The 21,307-nt window shown below is 51.0% G+C and overlaps 1 protein-coding gene across 3 annotated transcripts; it reads right to left on the bottom strand.

Annotated features, from left to right (window-relative positions):
* Nucleotides 1-1,867: 1,867 nt before the first annotated feature.
* ATCAY (ATCAY kinesin light chain interacting caytaxin) lies at nucleotides 1,868-18,459 on the bottom strand. 3 transcript variants are annotated; one of them, XM_071452134.1, is made up of 13 exons: nucleotides 17,929-18,458; nucleotides 16,728-16,855; nucleotides 12,414-12,478; nucleotides 11,418-11,639; nucleotides 10,595-10,780; nucleotides 10,023-10,125; nucleotides 8,560-8,691; nucleotides 8,080-8,166; nucleotides 7,247-7,345; nucleotides 6,987-7,022; nucleotides 6,821-6,856; nucleotides 6,120-6,155; nucleotides 1,868-5,870 (listed from the first exon to the last, which is right to left on the bottom strand). In XM_071452134.1, exons 2-13 carry the CDS (start codon nucleotides 16,802-16,804, stop codon nucleotides 5,861-5,863), a joined length of 1,089 nt encoding a protein of 362 aa, XP_071308235.1. In that variant the 5' UTR covers nucleotides 16,805-16,855; nucleotides 17,929-18,458; the 3' UTR covers nucleotides 1,868-5,860. The 3 variants fall into 3 exon arrangements, with proteins under 3 accessions (XP_071308235.1, XP_071308237.1, XP_071308236.1); XM_071452136.1 differs by lacking the exon at nucleotides 16,728-16,855 and having other exon boundaries at nucleotides 17,929-18,459; XM_071452135.1 differs by lacking the exons at nucleotides 16,728-16,855; nucleotides 17,929-18,458 and adding an exon at nucleotides 13,607-15,000.
* Nucleotides 18,460-21,307: the final 2,848 nt, after the last annotated feature.

Genomic DNA, 21,307 nt, shown 5'->3' with positions numbered 1-21,307 from the left:
AATATTAAATATTAAATATTAAATATTGAATATTGAATATTAAATATTGAATATTTCCCGGAGGCTGCTGCACCCAGGAGCCCCAGGCAGTGTCGGGAGCCCGTGGGAGGAGAGATCCCCACTCAGAGACAGGAGATCCCAGCACGGAGGAGGCGGCAAAATGGGATTTTCACTCAACTGAAAAAGTCGGATTGAAGTTGAAAAAGATTTTTTTTTTTGTTAATTCCACATAGGAGCTGAATGTAAATTCCAAGTTGTTTTTTTGGTTTTTTGTTTTGTTTTTTTTTATTCCATATAGGGCCAAATTTAAATTCCAAGGTTTTTTTTTGTGTGTGTGTGTGTGTGTGTGTGTGTGTTTTTTGGGGTTTTTTGGGGCTTTTTTGGTTGTTAGTTTTTTTTTTTTTTTTTTTTTTTAAATTCTATACAGGGCCGAATGTAAATTCCAAGGTGGTTTTTTTTGTTTGTTTGTTTTGGTTTGGTTTTGTTGTTTTTTTCTTTTTAATTCCACACAGAGCCAAATTTAAAATTCCAAGTTTTTGTTTGTTTTAATTCCACATAGGCCGAATTTAAATTCCAAGGTTTTGTTGTTTTTTTATTTTAATTCTACACAGGACCCAATTTAAATTCCAAGTTTTGGATTTTTTTTTTTTTAATTCTACACAGGGCCCAATTTAAATTCCAAGTTTTTACTTTATTTTTTTAAATTCTACACAGGACCGAATTTAAATTCAAAATTTTTGCTTTATTTTTTAAAATTCTACACAGGGCCCAATTTAAATTCCAAGTTTCTGGGTGTTTTTTTTTTTTTTTTTTGTTTTTTTAATTCTACACAGGGACAAATTTAAATTCCAAGTTTTTGGGTTTTTGTTTCTGTTTTTTTTTAAATTCCACACAGGGACAAATTCCTTCCCCCAGTCCCACCTCTCCCTGCCCTCCCTGGGTCCTGTCCCTCCATCCCTTATCTCAGATCCCTCTCCTGGAGCCCCTTCGGGCCCTGGAAGCCCCAATTTGGTCACCCCAAAGCTCCCACGTGGTCGTTGATGCCATAAATTGAATATTTGAGCTGCAAAATTGCAACCCCAAAAAGCTTTTCTGTAGAAATTAAACAAAAAAGCAGAAGATGAGCAGGAAAAAAAATGGTATTGATCCTGATGGGATTTTGGTTTTTGGGAAAAAATAAAATCAGAGCAAAAAATCTGCTTCATACAAATTTCCAGCACAAGTGTAGCCCTAATTTAAAATTAATTTCAATTAATTTGCATTTCCTGAAAGAATTCACAGCATGACTACAGCAGTGCCTGTTAGAGGATTAGACTTGTATGTATTCCTATTTCCAGTTCATTAATTATGTTAATGACTTCTCTAAATTAGACTCAAAATTAGACATCTCACTGTAAATAGTTGGGGTTTAAATATTAAATAATATCAACTATTAATAATATTGATATTACAAATAAAAAAGGGGTTATTGGGGTTTGGGTATTTTTCCATTTAAGTGTCTTTGGGTTGATTTTTTGTGTGTTTGGGTTTATAACTCAATTTCCAGTCATGGTATTAATCGGATTATAAAAATAAATGTAAAAATAACGTGAGATTAAACAACTTGAGGCAAGCAGGGTCCTGTACAGAAAAATCCTGAACAGGTTGAGAGAAACCCAAGGAAAGGAAATTTTTCCATGGCTCTTTTTTTTTGGGAAAGAATCCTCCAGAACAGGAGTTATTTCAGTAAAAACACTTGGAATTTTGCAGCGTCAGAATTTCCTTTGGATGCCTCTCTTCAAGGGAACAACATCCAAACAACGAATTTCCCTCATATTTTCCACATGAAGCCGAATCCTGAATAAAATCTACTTGACAGGAGGAAGGGTTGGCTGAAGGATTAGTCTCATTTTAATAGAATATCCACGGAATTTATGGAATAGTACAAAGCAAAACTCAGGGCACAGATGAAGAGTCTGCTAGCACAAACCACCTAATTACAACCACTGCAGAAAATGACATTTCACACGTTTGTACAGGTGGGGTTGGGCTGGAAAGGAACAAAAAAAAAAGGAAAAAATAAACAAAAAACAAAACCCTGGGATTGTTGTTTATTGTCAACTCCATTTTACCAAAACCTGCTGAGTTTCTGGCTGCCAGGAGGGAAGGAAAGAAGGAAATAGAAAAGAGGAAAATGTGCTTTTTGTGGGTTTTTTTTTGTCCCTTTCTCCTGCTCCAGGCCCATCCCAGCCCTTCCGTGACTCCTGGCTTTTTTTTGAAATCCTCTAAAAAAAGAGGATTTGTTGCCTTCAAAACCTTTTTTCTGCACCTCTGTGGGGAATAAAGATAGAAAAATAAACCATGATGGAAGCTCTAAACATCCACAGCACTGGACAGAAAGGATTGGGATGAATTCCTGCCCTGGAATCCAGCTTTGGTTCCTGTGCCTTCCTTGTGAACCACAGCAAAAACTCATGGCCAGCCCCAAATCTGGGTGGGAAAAGCAGAAAAGTTGGAGTTCCTGGAGCTGAGGGCAAATCCTCCAAGGGAGGGGAAGGGAATTCCTGCTCTGCACAGGAAGAAATTGGATTTTTCAGGCTGATGTGGAGTGAATTGAGGTCCTGCCATTAAACACACAACGAGTAAAACCACCAGGATTTGGTGAATATGGGCATAAAAGAACTTTTTTTCTGCAGCTAAAATGTGGCTTCCCATGGGAGAAAAATCTCAGGAAAAGTCAAATCAGACCAGAAAGTGCTCAGTATAATCCAGGGAATTGAGAAGTGCAGATCCTGGTCCTCCAGGGATGATTTTGTGAGGCAGGAACGGGGCCTTGGTGCTCGCTGGGGGCTCTGAGCAGTCCAGCAGTATTGCTAAAGGGATGAGTTTATTTCATTTTCTTCTTTTAACATATTTATATATTTATATACTGGTCAAAGTTCTACTGGAAATGCACTTCCACCAGCAGCAGTGCAGATTTCTCCCCATCCAGCTGAGATTTGTCACCCCACCTCTGGCACAGGGACATTTTCCTTTTTTGTGGTTTTGTCCAAGAATTTGTAGATTTTTTGCTTTGCAATCAACTGGTTGAAATAACTCAATGATAATTAATTTAATTTATTTTTTGGATGCTCTAAAATTCACTTTTGACATTTCTAATTTCTCCTTGATGAGGCTGCAGGGTTCTTCTCCGTGTTAAAAGACATAAAAACTTTTTCCATCCGTCCATCCATCCATGAACATAAACTTTACATGCTTATAAAACAGTGAAAAATTAAAATCTAATGCACACCACTTGGAGTGCTCCATCGCAAAGTGCACTTTTTGAAACAGAACAAAACCAAAAATATCTTCCAAGAAGTTAAAAATTGATTTTTTTTTTGTATGGAAACAACTGCCCATCTCCATCTCATGAAGGGAAATTGGGGATCTGTCCTTCTCCCAGCTGAAATTCCCTTGCTCTGAAGGAGTTACTTGGAAAAAGGTGAAGTTTCATTCTGTATTTTTTCTTTTTTTCCTGAAAGTGCAGGCAGAGTGGGTTTGGGGAGGAATGAAACAACCAAAACGCAAATTCCATCCTGGTGCGGATCCCTCATGAAAGGAGGTTGGGATTCCTGATCTCCCACATCCATCTTTTCCATCCCAGCTGTGTTTTTGAACGTTTTTTGATGCACAAACATTTTCCAGAGCTGGATTTTGACCCCATCACTCAACGTTTTATCCGTTTTGTTGTTGAATAATTGCAAACTTCCCTTGCAGTTCCAGCGTGGGGCGGTCACGCTCTCGGTGGAAAGCTGATGAATTTCCCTCGAAATCCATAAAAACAAAGGGAAAAAAAAAAAAAAAAGGAAAAAAAAAACCAAAAGGAAAATCAACTTGAAGTGTTCTCAGTGAAACCCCAGCCTCTGGGCCCCACGAGGAGCTTTGAGATTGTTCATGGTGGGAACTGAAATTGGTTTAATCAGCAAAGTCTTTCCTTCACCCCTGGGACAGAGGCACTGGGAGGGAATTTGGGGATTCCTGGCTGCTCCTTCTGCCTCCAGGCAGAGCTGGGAGCTCAGCACACCAGGGAGGAGTCGCCTGCAAGAACCCTGAGCTCCACAAACACCTGAAGGGCTCTGCTTGCCTCGAATTTTGCAGAATTCCTTGTGAAATCCCATTGGTTTGGGTTGGAAAGGACCTGAAATCCCATCCAGTGCCACCCTGCCGTGACCCCAGGGCGCCCCAAGCCCCTTCCAGCTTGGAATATTTTGTCAATAATTGGTTTATAATTATCTTGTTTAGATAGAACGTGGAATTTTATTTTTCTTTTCCATCTTCAGCCTCTGGGTTGGGGCTGTGGGTGCAGAGCTCTGCTTTCCATCCCTGACGTGAGGAGAATGTCTCAAACGAGAATTAAGGTTAAAAAGTTATTTTGATGCTTCCTTGAAGGGGCTCATCCAGAGTGGTTTTGTTCACTGAAGGGAGGAGAAAAGCAGCTTTGTGTGATCAGAGGAGCCATCCCCACCTTCAGGAGAAATCCTGCTCTGCCAGAATTCTCCTCGAAACGATGAGATGGGCAGGGGATTCTTCATCTGGAGGATGACAGGGTTGGTGAAGTGAAGGAATGGGCAGGGAATCCTTCATCTGCAGGTGTTTGAGAGGGGTTTTACCCGATCATGGAATCAGGGAATCCTAAAATGATTTGGAGGGGCCTGAAATCCCGTCCAGGGACACCTCCCACTGTCCCAGCCCGGCCTTGGGACATTCCAGGGACCCAGCCTGAGGAGGCCATGCAAGCTGGCTCTGCCTCTGAAATCAGGAATTCCCACAGAATTTTGCCCAGACTGTTGTTCCTTCATTTCTTTCCCCCCCTTTCCTTTGCTCACAGAATCCTCACGAGTCCAAATCCCGAATCCCCAGAGTCCGAGTCCCACCTGCGCCTGTGGGCCCCAGCAGCCAGGCCTGTGCTCTGCGCCCTCCCTGGGGCCATTCCAGGCAGGAATGTGGAATTTTGTGGGTGGAATTTAATGTGCTGGAGGAGCATTTCCCTCCTCAGGGAACCTCCCAGCCCTTCAGCAGCATCAGCAGCGGGTGATTGTCCAGTGGAGACCAAGACAGGGCCTGGAGAATTTCCTTATCCTGGAAAGCTCCCTCTAAACCCCGACCCTTTGGGGTGTGTGCCCTCAGGAGAAGGTTCCATGGGATCCCTTCAGAGTGCCTCACGCACCTGGATGGGATAAAAACCAGGAAAAACCATGGAAGGACCATGGGGGTTCCTGCTGGGAATAAGTTCCAGAGGAACAGTGGAAGCTGGCAGTGCTGCCCAGGCCGCGGGCACTCGGAATCTTCTGGAAGAAGCTCGCGCTGGCTGGAAAAAGGAGGGAGAAGCTCTTCCCATTGCCCGTGGTGGCTGTTCTCAGCTTTTGGGGTGTCCTGGGGGAGCCTGGGGGTGCTCCATGCTGGCCAGCAGCGAGTGAAGGGAAGGTTCATGACTGAAACCAAAATGAATTCTCTTTCTGGGCTGGAGATTCATGGACTGGAGGACGCTCTTGACTTACTCCAAGGATACACAGTGAGTATCTGCGCTGTGCAATGCTCTCCACAGACCATTCCCTAAACACACCAGAACCTGTCCTGTAAAGTGCTGCTCTTGCTTTGTTTTCTGGGGGGAGTTTGTTCAGTTTTTGTTCTTCTTTTTCTTTTTCTTTTTTTTTTTTTAAAAAAAGGAAAGCGATTCCCAAGAGGTGGAAGGACTTTGCATCTTGGAGGCAGAGGAGGCAGGCTCCAGGATTTACAGGGCTTGGAAGAAGGTGGTGGCAAGCTTTCGTCCCCAGAGGCCGCTGAGGTGGGTGACTCCAGGCTGCTCCTTCTCTACTCCATTCCTCTGTGCTGCTCCCACTCAGGACATGCTGGGCAGGAAAGAAGAGACAGGAGGCACTGTCAGGCAGCAAACTGAGGTAAAAAATGCGATTATTGCCAGCACATCAACAAAAAAGAGGAGTGAATTTGGGTGAGATGGTTCACAGAAGTGAGTTGGGGACACTGATGGTGCCATGGCTTCCATGGGCAGAGGGGACAAAGTGACACCAGGCTCGGGGACCCTGGTCATGGATCACAAATGGCACAGGACGTGTCCCAGCCACACCAAGAGCTCAAACCTGGTCTCCTGATCCTCTGCTGGGGGCACAGGCATGCTGCAAAGAGAGAATAAAAATAAATAAATCTCCAGCACATGATAAAATATAAAATATAAAATATAAAATATAAAATATAAAATATAAAAATAAAATATAAAAAATAAAATATAAAATATAAAATATAAAATATAAAATATAAAATAATAGATATTAAACAATAAATATAAAATATAAAATAATAAATAATAAATAATAAATCTCCAGCACAAACCCATCCCCGCCCTCTGCCCTGAGCTCCAGGAATTTTTCAGCCTCATCCAGGGCATCTTTCCCTGCTCCCCCTCAGGAATTAGGATAGGAAGAGAGGCTGTATCTGCTCAGGGCCAGAGCCAGGCCCCGTCATCCTGGTGAAGGATTTTATCTTCCAAACCCCTCCAGAATTTCCCTTCCCTACAGGTCCAGCCTTTATCAGCTCCTGAACACTCTGGGAATGGCCTGGTGGGTCCCAGAGGGGCTCCCAAGCTCTGGGGCTGTTCTCATCCCCAAAGACTCTTCAAGGGAAGGAGAAATCAGAGGAATGGGTAAATCAGAGGGAAGGGTAAATCAGAGGAATGGGTAAATCAGAGAAAAGGGTAAATCAGAGAAAAGGGTAAATCAGAGGAATGGGTAAATCAGAGGAATGGGTAAATCAGAGGGAAGGAAGGGTAAATCAGGGTCCTTACCTTTCCCTCTCAGCCATGTCCTGTTTCTCCTCTGCCCTGTAAACACAAATCCCATTGGGAATCCATCCCTCAGTGGGAAGGAGGAGCCCCCAGTGCCTTCCTGGGGTGGTGGATGGGCCTTGGAGAGAGAGGAGCCACTCTCCACCCCTCCTCAAATTCATCTTACCTTTCTTTTCTGGCCTTGATCCTCTCTTCTTCATATCTGCAACAGAGACAAGCCCTCCTTTAGCTGCTGCTGTTCCCTTTTAGCCCCATTTGGTGTTTGCTGAGGGTGGCAGAAGCCCTGAGCCGCCCCATTCTGGGGCTTTTCCTTGGCTGGGAGCAGGTTTGCCCAGGCTCTGCCCTCCCAACCCATGGGTTTGGGCTGAGCTGGGTTTGACCCTGAGCTGGCCCTCCCCAGAGCCCCAGGGTCCCTCTGGCACTCACTGCAGGACACACTCTGGGATCTGCACGTGCTCCATGGGGATGAGCTGCTCCAGCTCCTCCAGGCTGTGCACGTACTGGATCTTATTGATGAACTTCACACTGGCAGGGAGAGACACACAGAGAGAGGCAGTGCCACCCCAGGGGCTCCAAAAACACCTCTGGAGGTGCCACTGCAGGGATCTGAGGGGGGCAGGACAAGGGGCAGCTTCAGCCTGGTCAGCCCTGGCTAAGGGTGAGCTTAAAATCTGATTTGTGGGATTAAACCCCGGGGAAGGGCTGGGGGTGGGCCAGGGGGGTGGGATGGAGATCGGGGAAAGGTTCAGGAGATCAGGGAGAGGTTCTGGGGTTTGGGATGGAGATCGGGGAAAGCTTCAGGGATGGAGATCAGGGAAAGGTTCTGGGGTTTGGGATTGAGATCAGGGAGAGGTTCAGGGTTTTGGGATGGAGATCAGGGAAAGGTTCAGGGGTTTGGGATGGAGATCAGGGAAAGGTTCAGGGATGGAGATCAGGGAAAGGTTCTGGGATTTCAGATGGAGATCAGGGAAAGATTCAGGACATCCCAGGAAAGGCTCAGGGGTTTGGGATGGAGATCAGGGAAAGGTTCTTCCCCCTGAGGGTGCTGGGCACTGAATTCCCCAGGGAATGGTCCCTTCCCAGCCCTGCCAGAGCTCCAGGAGCCCTTGGGCACCACTCTGGGGTGGTTGGGGTGCCTGTGCAGGGCCAGGGGCTGGGCTGGATGATCCCTGTGGATCCCTCGAACTGAGGATGTTCCATCACTCCGTGATTTCAAACTCCCACCCCAAACCTGCTGAGCCTGGGGCTGCTGTGCTCACCTGATGAAGGGTCTGGAGATGGCCAGGACAGTCCTGATGAACCACGAGGGGTGCACGATGATCAGGGCCTTGAGGTTCTTCCTCAGCCTGGGGACAAGGCAGGGGACACAGTCACATTCCAAGGACATTCCCTCAACTGCCCTGGGCTGTGCTGGGCTCCAGCAGGGGCTGCCCAGCCTCAGCTGGGTCTGTGCAGGTTAAACCCCTTGGGAAGCTCATCCCAGCTCAGCAGGATGTGGAGCACTGCTCTGCTCTGCTCTCTGGAAATGTCATCATCGATCCAAACATTCCTGGACAGGGCCTGGAGCAGCCTGGGGCAGTGGAAGGTGTCCCTGCCCGGGGGGAGTGCAATGAGGGGGTTTCTGAGGTCCATTCCAGCACCTGGCAGGTGTGAGGGACGTGGGACTGGCTCAGGCTCATTCCTGTGGAAGAACAGCCTCTGATTTCCCTTTGGAGGGGCCCCAGCAGCTGGGTTCTCACCTCCTGTCGATCATCTGGTAGCACTTCTTGAGCCAGCCCAGGCCTGGCATCCTCCGGCGCGGCGTGGCCCCGTTCAGGTACACGATCATGTAATCCTCAGCCACCAGCAGCTCCAGGCTGCTGATCACATACCTGCCAGGGGGGCCAAAAGGAGCCCGAGTCAGACTCCAGAAACATCCTTCAAGTGCCCTGTGCCACCCTGGAACGGCTCCAGAGCCTCTCTCTGCAGGGCTGGGAACAGCTTTGGTCTCCAGGGGTGCCCTGCCCGGCAGGGATTGTCCCAGCCTGGGCACAGCGAGCCCATCCTGGCCATAATTCACTGCAATGTTTGAATGCTTGGCCTTGCTGGACTTGGAACTGGGGCCAGTGTCCCAGCAGTGTCCCAGCAGTGTCCCAGCAGTGTCCCAGCAGTGTCCCAGTACTGTCACAGCAGTGTCCCAGCACTGTCCCAGCAGTGTCCCAGCAGTGTCCCAGCAGTGTCCCAGCACTGTCCCAGCACTGTCCCAGCACTGTCCCACCAGTGTCCCACCAGTGTCCCAGTACTGTCACAGCAGTGTTCCACCAGTGTCCCAGCAGTGTCCCAGCAGTGTCCCAGCAGTGTCCCAGTACTGTCACAGCAGTGTCCCAGCACTGTCCCACCAGTGTCCCAGCACTGTCCCAGCAGTGTCCCAGCACTGTCCCAGTACTGTCCCACCAATATCCCAGCAGTGTCCCAGCACTGTCCCAGCAATGTCCCAGCACTATCCCAGCACTGTCCCAGCACTGTCCCAGCAGCCCCTGGCAGGGCTAGGCTTGCCTCCAGCCTGCTCCCAGCTGTGGTTCCAGGGAGTTGTGTGCTTTCCTCTGGAAACCCAGGGCACCACAGGGAATATTTCTGTGTCTGCTCTGGGGTGCCCTGACCCCCAGGGCAGCACTGGCTCTGACCCTCATCCATGGAGAAAGTTTCCCAGACTTTAAGATATAACCCACAAAAGTGTGCAATGGATTACAGAGAGCAGTGTGGGTGTGTCACTGGGTGAGAAATTGAGGTTTTGGGATTTTTAGTGTGCTGTGGATGGGAGCAAGATGGAGAGCACAGGGTGTCATCCTGGGCTTCTCCTTCCTGCTTCTTCTTCCTTCTTCTCCATGGGTTTGGGTGGCATTTTGTAATTGGGCAGGAAAGTCCCCATTGCAGCTCTTTGGGATCAGTTATTGGGTTAAAAGGGAAAATAACCCAGGTGTCAGCTCTTAATTGGACAGTTTAGTCTTAAAAGCCCTTGGAAAAAGAGATTGTGGCCATTTTGTGCCTTCTAATGAAAAGCTCTGAACTCACAGCAGTGACGCTGTTTTGCTGATAAGAAATGACAAACACCCGAGCCCAAACTCCAATTACTGTCCCAAGCTCCTTCAATCCAGACCCAGAGAAACCCACAGCTGGCACCCCCAGCGCTCCCCCAGCCCGCTGTCCCTGCCAGGGCACTCACAGGAAGAGGTTTTCCATGATGTAGTGATAATCTGCCAGGTTGCTGTCGGGGAGGTAGCAGGCAGCGAAGACGATGATGGCGTTGAGGCCTTCTCCGTAGTATCCTGCCCAAAAACCACAAATTGACACTGTCCAGGGAAAAACGGGACAGCTGAGGGGGAAAACAGCACTGAAATTTGGCACTGGGGTGGGTTTTGTGTCTCTGCTCAGCTCCAGGTGAGCGTTTCTCTCTTCACACCCCTTCCACTGTGAGATTTCCTCCCGTGCTTGGTTATAGTGTGGGTTTGGGGTTCAGAGAAGGGATTTTGGGTTTTTAAAGCTGGGCTGTTCCTTGACTTTGCTTGGATTTTGGAAACAAACCTGACTGCACATGTGTGGACCCTTGGAGCACCCCAGGGACTGGCACAGTCCCTCCAGATGATAATTCTACAATCATTTTAAAACATTTTAAGCACCATCTGAGCACTTTCACGCTCCTCTACCAAAAAACCCAAAGATTTTTCCCCCCTAAACAGCATCCAGCCAGCCCTGGCCTCCCCTCAGAGCGACAGAGCCACCAGGGTTTGGGCTCACCTCCGTGTGTCACCACCCTCATGTAGGGTTTGATCATCTGCAGGTCGATCCTGTGCTCCTGCTCGCCGATGATGACGGTTCTCCAGAGGCGCCCGTTGGTGGCACTGCCATCCTCGGTGCCCCCGTCCCCAAACAGGTCTGCGCTGTCCCCGGGCATGTTCTTGGCCGTGGCCACGGGGGTGTCGTCTGGGAAAGGCACAAAGAGGTCTTGCCTCGAGGAGAGGTTGGGAAGAGCTTTGGGAGCACCAGTTCCCAATGGGGTTCCCAAAAAAATTCACTTCCGTGTCAGCCTAGGACACTCAGGGACGATGCTCTGATGGGGTTTCACCTCCAGCCTTGATCTGGGCCAATTTATTCATGATTTTTATTTTTGGGCCAATTTATTCCTGATTTTTATTTTTGGGCCAATTTATTCATAATTTTTATTTTATTTAATAATTTAATATTTTATATTTATATTTATATTTATATTTATTTTATATTAATATTTATTTAATATTTTATTTAATAATTTAATAAAATTTTATTTTATTAAATAATTATTTAATAGTGAATATATTCATAATTTTATTTTACTAACACACGGTTGTAATAACTTTGAAAAACGGCATTGTATAAATTTGCCAAACCATTCAGAAAAGGGTACGATCCTACAGGTTTTAATCTTGCCCTGCTGCCCAAATATTACAGAAATCACTTTAAAATCTCCCTCTGCTTATCAGTCCTCAGCTGCTGCTGGTGAACTGTGTCAAAAATCTTTCAAATGAAGCTAAAAACGACCACCCCAAGCCCTGGAAATGCTCACCCAGAGCCACCCTTTTACCTTCCCATTCCAGCTCGTTCCCGTTGCCCAGGAACTCGAGGGAATCTGTCTCGTCAGGAGTCTCAATGTCATCCACGTTGATGTCCAGGTCATCCGGGGTGTCCAGGAAGTCGTCAGAGAGGATGGAGCCCTCGCTCTGGTCCAGGGAAATGTTGATTTCAGGTGCCACCAGGGTCTTCCTCTTCCGATGGGCCCCGTTGAAGTTCAAAGTGTTGGGGGGAGCTGGAGTTCAAAGGAAAATCAAACTGACAGGGTGTGTGTGCTTTGGGCAGTGTTGTGTGATCTCACAAAGGTAAAAAAACCCCTTAGATTTGGGGTTTTAGTGTATAGTAATATATAGAAGCCAAGGTAGAAGATTTTGGGTAGGTTAATTGTCTGTTTTACACCTTCTTCTTCCTTTTTCTTCAGTTTTCTCTAATTAGGTAAAAGATGTCCATGTTGTGGGTTTTGAGTAATCATAATAGAGTTAGGAGCATAAATAATACAGATATCAACTGTTTATCAAAGAATTAAGACTTAAATAGCCTTGGATAAACAGCATTTTAGCTCACTTTCTCAACTCCTTGGAGAGAGCTCACATCTCGTGAGTTTGTAATAAATAAAGGTAATATTGAAGCCTCACTCTGGAGTGAGACTTTCAAAAATGTCTCCTGAGTTTTATTCCCCCTTAACCTTAGAACAAGAAAGAGCCTGGCATTCCAACACATGCTGCTGCTCCTGGAGGCACAGAGCAGGGCATCCTCATGGACAATTCCTGCTGGAACATGGACCTGGAGCCCTCAGGGTGGTGGATCCCACTGGGAGGCACTGGGAGTGCCCGCACCCCTGAGATCCCACTTTCCTCCCCCAGCTCCTCAGGGGAGAGGAACAACTTCAAACCCCTGCTGGTGTCCTCTCCCCGCATGAGGATTTTATTTTAAATTGTTTTTTTATGGAGAACCCAAGGTTTTCTCCCTGCCTGGCAGCTCCTCTGGGCTTGCAGAAGTTGGCACTTACAGGACGTGGTCTCGTCTTCCGTGGGGCTTCCCAGGGACTCCATCCCTGTCTCTTCTGGGAGAGGCCTGCAGGACAGGAGGGGCAAAACCACAGCAGAGAGCGGGGGAAATGAGGGGGAAATCATCCTGAGGGGATGGAGGCAGCAGGGGAAAAACCCAACCCAGCTGTGCTCTGCCCTTTCCCTTTTCTCACCCTGAGGGATTCCTGAGGGGGATTTGCCCAGGAGCAGCCCCGGGTCTGGGCTTCCCTTCCCCTGGCTGCCCCGCAGTCCCCACTAACCTCCAGCCTGCCCCAAGGGGTGAAAAACCCAGCCAGGGAACAAATCCTGACCCCAGATGGCCTCGGCAGCATTCTCCTCCTCTGGATTGTGCTCATTTCTATTCTGCAGGAGCTCTGAGGGGCAGTGCCAGGCCCTGGGGCTCCTCATTAGGGCGCCCCCTAATTAGGGCACCCCAGGGCTTTATCCCCATTCCCTGGCAGGGCTCTGGGGAGGATGAGGATGAGGATGAGGATGAGGATGGGGATGAGGATGATGATGAGGATGGGGATGAGGATGAGGATGATGAGGATGAGGATGAGGATGAGGATGAGGATGAGGATGAGGAAGAGGATGGGGATGAGGATGGGGATGAGGATGAGGATGATGAGGATGAGGATGAGGATGAGGATGGGGATGAGGATGATGATGAGGATGAGGATGAGGATGAGGATGAAGATGATGAGGATGAGGATGAGCAGAGTCGCTGTCCAGCAGCCCCCGATGGCCCCGGCACACCGGAAGGGAGGGAGGTGACAGCGGGGACAGGATCCAGCCCAGCTCTGCCCCGCTCCTCTCCCCCTCCTGGTGCTGCCATGGCGCCGGGGCCACCAGCCCAATTAAACCCTATCAATATGTAGATTAAGGGATAATCCTCCTCGGCCGGTCACTGCATATTCATGAGGGCTGAGCACCCGATCAAAGGCACGTGCAGGGCACCCTCTGGAGCGGGAGGAAAAACCCCCGAGCCCCGTCCAGCTCCCCCTGGCCCGTGCCCAGCCGGGCCTGGCGCGGTTTGTGCCGGGAGCTGGCGCCTGGCACGGTTTGGTGACACAGCATCCAGCTGGGCAGGGAAGGGAGGGGAGGCAGCTGAGTACGTGCTGCTCGCACCGAGCTCCAGCTCAGGCGGGCGGAGGGGAGGAAAAGCCCCGCTCACCTTCCCCGAGGCTGCTGCGGGGCGATCGCCGCCTCCTCCCGCGGCTCCTCCTGCCTCCAGCACCCCCGCGACAAATTCGGGGGGCGCAGCGCTGCCGAGAGCCGGGGCTCAGTGCCCGGGCCCGCAGGGACCGAGCGGGACGGCGGGATGAGGGAGGGATGAGGGGCGGGATGCAGGGAGGGATCCGGGAATGGATGCAGGGATGGATGCAGGAATGGATGCAGGAATGGATGCAGGAATGGATGCAGGAGGGATGCAGGAATAGTTCCAGGAATGGATGCAGGGATAGAAGGAGGGCTGCAGGAATGGATGCAGCGATGGATGCAAGGACAGATCCAGGAATGGATGCAGCAATGGGTGCAGGAATAGATGCAAGAACGGATGCAAGGATGGATTCAGTGATGGATTCAGTGATGGACGCAGGGACGGACGCAGGGACGGACGCAGGAGTGAGCATGCTCCCGCTCCGCGCCGCCCGCGTCTCGGTTACGGCATCGCCGCCCCGGGCCGGCCGAGCCGGGCCGGGATCAGAGCCCGGGCGGCGGCGGCAGCCCCGAGGATCCGCCCGCTCCGTTCCCGGCTCCTCCCGGGCCGGGCCGGAGCTGCTGCCGCGGTTCGGCTTCCCAGGAAATGCTGGGAATGTCGGCCCCGGCCCTCAGGGAGCACCTGGGTTCTGGTTTTTCTGCTTTCCCGGCCCAGATCTCTGTCTAGGATGTGGCTTTTCCTTTTTTTGTTCTTTTTATTTTTTTTCGGGGCGAGATTGGCTAATGGCAGGCAGGCAAAAATAGCTCTGCAGCAAATCAGCTGCTGGAGAGCGGCTGTCCCACATGCAGCAGCTCCTGCCCTATTATTCCGATGCTTCCAGCGGGGAAGCGGCTGGAAAAGGACAATTTATTTATTTTTATTGCCAGTAGAACCCAGCTGGCTTTCCCTGGTTTGCCTGGGGGCTGTTTGGGCTCTGTCTCGCATCATTCCTGCTCGAATCCCTCCGGAGGCGGCTCCTCCCAGGGTTCCAGCCTCATCCTCCCCTCTACCTCTTCCCGGGGTTCATGCCCAGAGTGTTTTCCCGGGTTTGGGGGTGCTGGGAGCTTTCCAGGAGGAATTTCCCTGGCAGGCTGGGCCTGGAGTTTGCTGCTGCATGGACAGGGTGGGACAGAGCTCCCAGGTGATGCCTGGGCTGCGGCCAAGGTGCCCCAGAGCCAGACCAGCTTCATCCTGGATTTTCCAGGGAGCTCTGGGATGATCTTTTCCTTCTTACACCTTGATTTCCTGTCTCTATTCTCTGAGCAGCCTGGTCTGCTGGGAGGAATCCCCAGCTTTGGGAGGGAGATGAGTTTTGAGGCCGCTTCCAACCCAAACCATTCCACCATTCCCATCCATCCATTCATCCACCCATCATTCCCATCCATCCATCATCCATCCATCCATCCATCCATCATCCATCCATCCATCCATCCATCCATCCATCCATCCATCATCCATCCATCCATCCATCCATCCATCATCCATCCATCCATCATCCATCCATCCATCATCCATCCATCCATCCATCCATCCATCCATCCATCCATCATCCATCCATCCATCATCCATCCATCCATCCATCCATCCATCCATCCATCATCCATCCATCCATCCATCCATCCATCCATCCATCATCCATCATCCATCATCCATCCATCCATCCATCCATCCATCCATCATCCATCCATCCATCCATCATCCATCCATCATCCATCCATCCATCATCCATCCATCCATCCATCCATCATCCATCCATCCATCCATCATCCATCCATCCATCATCCATCATCCATCCATCCATCATCCATCCATCCATCCATCATCCATCCATCCATCCATCCATCCATCCATCCATCCATCCATCATCCATCCATCCCTCCCTCCCTCCCTCCCTCCCTCCCTCCCTCCTTTTCTTTCCCACACTTCTCTCTCCTTTCACTCCATTAAAAACCCGGGGCTGGCAGGGATCCAGCAGCTCTGCTCTCAGAGGGAATTTTATCCACTCTGGGACAGCCAGGGCTGGGAAGGAGGGAAGGACAAACCCCGTCCTGTGGGATGCAGCACAGAGGGGCTCACAGGGGATGCAGCTGGGGCTGCCAGGAACAGAGCCAGGCTCATCCCGGGGGAACAGGAGCCCCTTTCTCTGTGCCTGGCAATGCTGGGGCCCTGTGCCTGCAGCTGCAGGGGCTGGGCCAGCCCTGAGAGCCCCCGGGCACCTGCAGCTGCACCAGGGGCTCCGGGAGGCTCCAGAGCCAGATCCCAGAATGGGCAGCATTGGAAGGGAGCTGAGAAATTCCCCCAGGGCCACCCCTGCTGCCCAGGCAGGGCCACCTGGAGCAGGGGAATCCACACCCGGTGGGTTTGGGATGTCCCTGGAGCAGGGGAATCCACACCTGGTGGGTTTGGGATGTCCCTGGAATGTCCCTGGAGCAGGGGAATCCACACCTGGTGGGTTTGGGATGTCCCTGGAATCTCCCTGGAGCAGGAGAATCCACACCCGGTGGGTTTGGGATGTCCCTGGAATGTCCCCGGAGAGGGAGAATCCAGCCCTGCCCCGGGCAGCCTGGGAATGGGAACGAGCTGGGAATGGGGGTGGGAATGTGCTGGCGATTCAGAGCACTTGGGGGTGGGTTTGGCACCCCTGTGCAGCTGCTGAAGTGGATCTGAAGGTGGAAGGTGCCACTTTGGCACCTCCTGTCAGCCCCACAGGGCTGGCACCCATTGGGATGCCAGGATCCTGGCACAGCAGCACTGCTCTGTTTGGGATTCTGCTGGATTCAGAGCCTGGGAAGGAGTCCACAGATCCATGAATCCACTCCCACGTGCATCCATCCACCCTCTGTGGATCTCTCCATGCATCCCAATCTCCCTGTGCTGCACACCCAGCTCCTTTCCCTCCTCCCCGTGCCCACACAGGGCTGCCAAAAACATCCCCAAATTTCTGATGCACTCAGAGCAGCTCCAGAAATTCCGAACCCCTGTTGGAGTTCAGGCTCCTGTTGCCTCTGAGGCCTGGGCATGGACCCTCCCACTCTGATGGTTTCTCGCAGGGGAAAAAAAAATTAAAATTCTCCTGGTTTTTTTTGGGGGAACACACCTGGGGAAGTCCTCGTCCTGCCACTCCTCCTTCACATCCACGTTCTCCATCCTCAGCGTGGCCTCTGTGGTGCCCATGGCTGCCAGGGAGGGGCTGGAGCCAGCAGATGCCCCCAGGAAGGGCTCAGGCTGCAGAGGGGAGGCAGAGGGGTTGGCATGGAGCACCCACGCTCCCTGGAACGCGGGGTGAGAGGGGGATTGCTCGGGAAAGGCAGAAATTCTGGATTCTGGACACGTTTTGGGCCGGAAGGAGGAGGTGAGGCTCAGAGCGTGGATCTGTTGGGGCCCCAGCTGCTCTCCCTGACACCCACAGGTTCTCCCCTTCTTGCCTCTCTCTCCTCCAGCACCAATCTGCTCATCAACCCCTCCGTGCTGAGGAAGAGGAGGCTGGGAGGGGAGGGCAGGGTGAGCTGCCCTGGGGCATTCCCAGATTGGCATTCCAGGATTGGCATTCCCAGATTGGCATTCCCAGATTGCCATTCCCAGGATTGGCATTCCCAGATCGGCATCCCAGGACTGGCATTCCCAGGATTGCCATTCCCAGGATTGGCATTCCCAGATTGGCATTCCAAGATTGGCATTCCCAGATCAGCATTCCCAGATCAGCATTCCCAGGACTGGCATTCCAGATTGGCATTCCCAGATCAGCATTCCCAGACTGGCATTCCAGATTGGCATTCCAGGACTGGCATTCCCAGACTGGCATTCCCAGGTTGGCATTCCCAGATCAGCATTCCCAGATTGACATTCCAGACTGGCATTCCCAGATTGCCATTCCCAGGATTGGCATTCCCAGATTGGCATTCCAGGATTGGCATTCCAGATTGGCATTCCCAGGTCAGCATTCCCAGATCAGCATTCCCAGGACTGGCATTCCAGGATTGGCATTCCCGCCTATCCCAGCGAGCCCCTGGCCCGGTCTGGCTCCATCCCTGCCTCTCCCTACCCCAGACACCTCCAGGCTCTGGAAAATCCCGGCTTCCCCCCCTCGCCGCCGGCAGCTGCTCCGTGCCAGCCCCGCGGGTATCATGGAGGGACGGAGGGAGCAGGGAGGGAGCAGGGAAGGAGAAGGGAAGGAGGAGAGAAGGAGAAGGGAAGGAGAAGGGAAGGAGAAGGGAAGGAGAAGGGAAGGAGAAGGGAAGGAGAAGGGAAGGAGAAACCCCGGCTGGCGGCGGCTGCCGCAGCATCCACCCCGTACTCACCGCTGCCGCTGCTCAGAGGGGAACAAAGGCGAGCCCGAGCCTTCCTCCCTGCCAGCTCGGCATTCCTCCTCCTCCTCCTCCCGCTGGATGCGGCTCAGCAGGTGCAGCCCCCGGATGGCGCCGGGGATGAGGAGGATGAGGATGGAGGAGCCTGGGGATGCATTTAGGTCGGCGCTGCCCGCAGCAGGCGCTGCTCTGCGGCTCGGCTCGGCTGAGGGACGGGCTCAGGGCGTCATTTGTGCTCCTCCATGGCTGCTGCTGCTCCCTTGGCCGCCTCCGTCCCTCCCCGCCGCGGGATCTCCTGGTGGTGTTTGGGATTCGGTGATGGTTTTGGGGATTCGGAGATGGTTTCTGGGATTCGGTGATGGTTTTCGGGATTCAGTGATGGTTTTTGGGATTCGGCGATGGTTTCTGGGATTCGGTGATGATGGTTTTCCGCCCGCAGCTGGCGGAGGCTGCGCTCCCCTACATCAGTGAATTAATTCCCTGCTTTAGTGCGGGAGGGGGCCCTGCAGGAGGGGAGGGGCAGGACAGGAGCCCTCCCCGTGCCAGCGCCGCCCCAATTGGCTGCCAGGCTCCAAATCCGTGCCCGGCTGGGCGGGTGGAGCTGCCAGGGCTGGGCACAGCCTCTGCTCCACGGGGGTGCCAGGAGGGCACCGAGGGGTCTGGGGGCATCGCTCCCTGAAAGTGAAAAGTGCCCTGGGATGCGGGGTTTGGGGGCATAATGCCCTGACAAAAAGTGCCCTGGGATGCGGGGTTTGGGTGCATCATTTCCTGAGAAAAGTGCCCTGGGATGTGGGGTTTGGGGGCATCATTTCCTGAGAAAAGTGCCCTGGGATGCGGGGTTTGGGATTTGGGTGCATCATTCCCTAAGAAAGGGAAAGGTGCTGTGGAATTTGGGATTTGGCTGTTGGGATTTGGGTGCATCATTCCCTGCCGTAGCCCCATGGATCCCTCCCTTCCATGGCTCCATCCCTGCCGTAGCTCCATCCCTGTGGATCCCTCCCTGTGGATCCCTCCCTGCCTTCCATGGATCCCTGCCTTCCATGGCTCCATCCCTGTGGATCCCTGCCTTCCATGGATCCCTCCCAGCCGCGGGCGATGCGCATCTCGGACCTGCAGAGGTCCCCGCGCACCAGGAGATGGAGGCAGGGAAAGAATTCCCGCGGGATTTCTCCAAGGGGAAAAAGCAGGAATTGCGAATTCACCCAAAACCTAAGTCTGGGAATTCCATGCCAGCCCTTCCCAGCCAGGAATTCCTCCTCAATATCGCACCCAGCCCTGCTCTCTGGCAGTGGGAGCTATCCCTGGGTCCTGTCCCTCCATCCCTCATCCCAAATCCCTCCCCGGCTCTCCTGGAGCCCTTTAGGACCTGGAAGGTTCCTGTTCACCCTCAAGACTTTCCCATGGGCTCCTTTATCCAGGTTCTCCAGGTCAGGAGCTGATTCTCCCTAAGGACGGAGACTCCACAACTGCCCTGCCCAATCTGCTCCAGCATTCGGCCACCCTTAAGTGAATATAAAATATAAAATTTAAAATACAAAATTAAAAAAATTAAAATATAAAATACAATTTAAAAAAATCAAAATATGAAATTTTTAAAAATTAAAATATAAAAATTAAAATAGTAAATATAATTTTTTGCAAATTAAAATACAAGATATAGAAATTTCAAAAATAAAATATAGAATAGAAAATAAAAATATAAAATAAAAATATAAAATATAAAATGTAAAATGTAAAATGTAAAATATTAAATATAGAATATAAAATCTAGGATATAAAATCTAGGATATAAAATATAAAATGTAAAATATTAAATATAAAATATAAAATTTGTCCTCTGTTTAACGGGAATTTCTGGGTCTCCACTCATGCCCTGGCCTCTTGTCCACTCACTGGGCACCTCTGGGAAGAGTCTGGCTCCAATCACTGGGAGCTGGGCGAGCTGAAATTAAGATGAAACATTTGTTGTAGGGAAAATAAAAGTTATTTTGGGTCCTTTGAAATTATTTACAACTTGAAGCAAAACCAAAAGGAGTATTTTGGGGATGAAAAGCTGCAGCTTTGTTTGAGATATGCTTGAAATTAAACGCTTTGCCTTTTATTGAGCTGTGGCATTTCCCGGTTGAAATCTGCCTGCCTTTAATCAAGAAAAGCAGGGGACCACAAGAGCCTTCAAAGATGCATTTGCAAACCCAGAAATGTTTTATTTTGGGGAGAACAAGATGTTTTCACTGACTCCACTTAAGGAAGAAAACAAAACAAACCCTGTTTTGCTGGGACAAATGGGAAAGTTTCATTCTGGGTTGACCTAAGGAGGAAAAATCTTGCATTTCCCAATTTTTTAATTGAATCTCTAAAGGCCAGAGCAGCTGTTTGCAGAGTCCAGGCTTTGAGAAACCCCTGGGAGTGTCCAAGGCCAGGCTGGATGGGTTTGGGGGCCTGAGGGGGAGCAGAGCCATGGCCACCTCCCATAGGAACCATCCGTTACTTGACCCCCCCACTTTAGGTTTGAAATCTCAAATCAGGCCCCCAAAAGCTTCTGGGAGGGATTCTGGCCCTGCCCCAGGGCTGGTGTTTATTCCAAGTGAAAGCACTCGTGACCAGGGGGCACCAGGGCCTGACCTGCTCCGGGCCTTGTTTACATCTCAGCAGGAGCCAAACCTCGCCCCAGCCCCGGTGATCAGCACCAAATCCTCCCAAATCCTCCCTTCCCCGGCCCCCTGGGCTCCCCTGGGCAGGAGAACTCGGGAAAGGCACAATCAGAGCTGGCCAGGAGCTCTCTGGGCCCTCCTGGCTGAGCTGGCTGGGCTGGGCATGGGTTGGTGTCCGGGTGAGAAGATCCTGGTGCTGCCACAGCTGCTCAGGATGCAGAGTTTGGGAGCTCCTGGTGTTTTCAGTTCCTCTAGGATGGTGTTCATCTCCTGTGGGGATGGTCTGGTGTCCAGGTCACTCAGTCACAGAATCACAGAATCACAGAATCACAGAATAACGAGGTTGGGAGAGACCTCTAAGATCATCTGAGTCCAACCTGTGCCCCAACATCTCAACCAGACCTCAGCACCAAGTGCCATCTCCAGTCTTCTTTTAAACCCATCCAGAGATGGTGATTCCACCACCTCCCTGGGAAGAGCATCCCAGTACTTTATTATTCTTTTGGCGAAAAATTTTTTCCTAATATCCAACCTGTGCCTTCCCTGATGCAGCTGCAGATGTGGTGAGAAGGATCCTGGTGCTGCCACAGCTGCTCGGGATGCAGAGTTTGGGAGCTCCTGGTGTTTTCAGTTCCTCTAGGATGAGGTGTTCAGCTCCTGTGGGGCTCAGTGGGGATGGTCTGGTGTCCAGGTGAGAAGGATCCTGGTGCTGCCACACCTGC

The sequence above is a fragment of the Agelaius tricolor genome, unplaced genomic scaffold (genome assembly GCF_023055355.1).
Source record: "Agelaius tricolor isolate 1412-34295 unplaced genomic scaffold, bAgeTri1.0.p SCAF_33, whole genome shotgun sequence".
Taxonomy (NCBI): domain Eukaryota; kingdom Metazoa; phylum Chordata; class Aves; order Passeriformes; family Icteridae; genus Agelaius; species Agelaius tricolor.
Note: the sequence above shows the minus strand (reverse complement) of the source record. Positions and strands in the feature narration are given on the sequence as shown.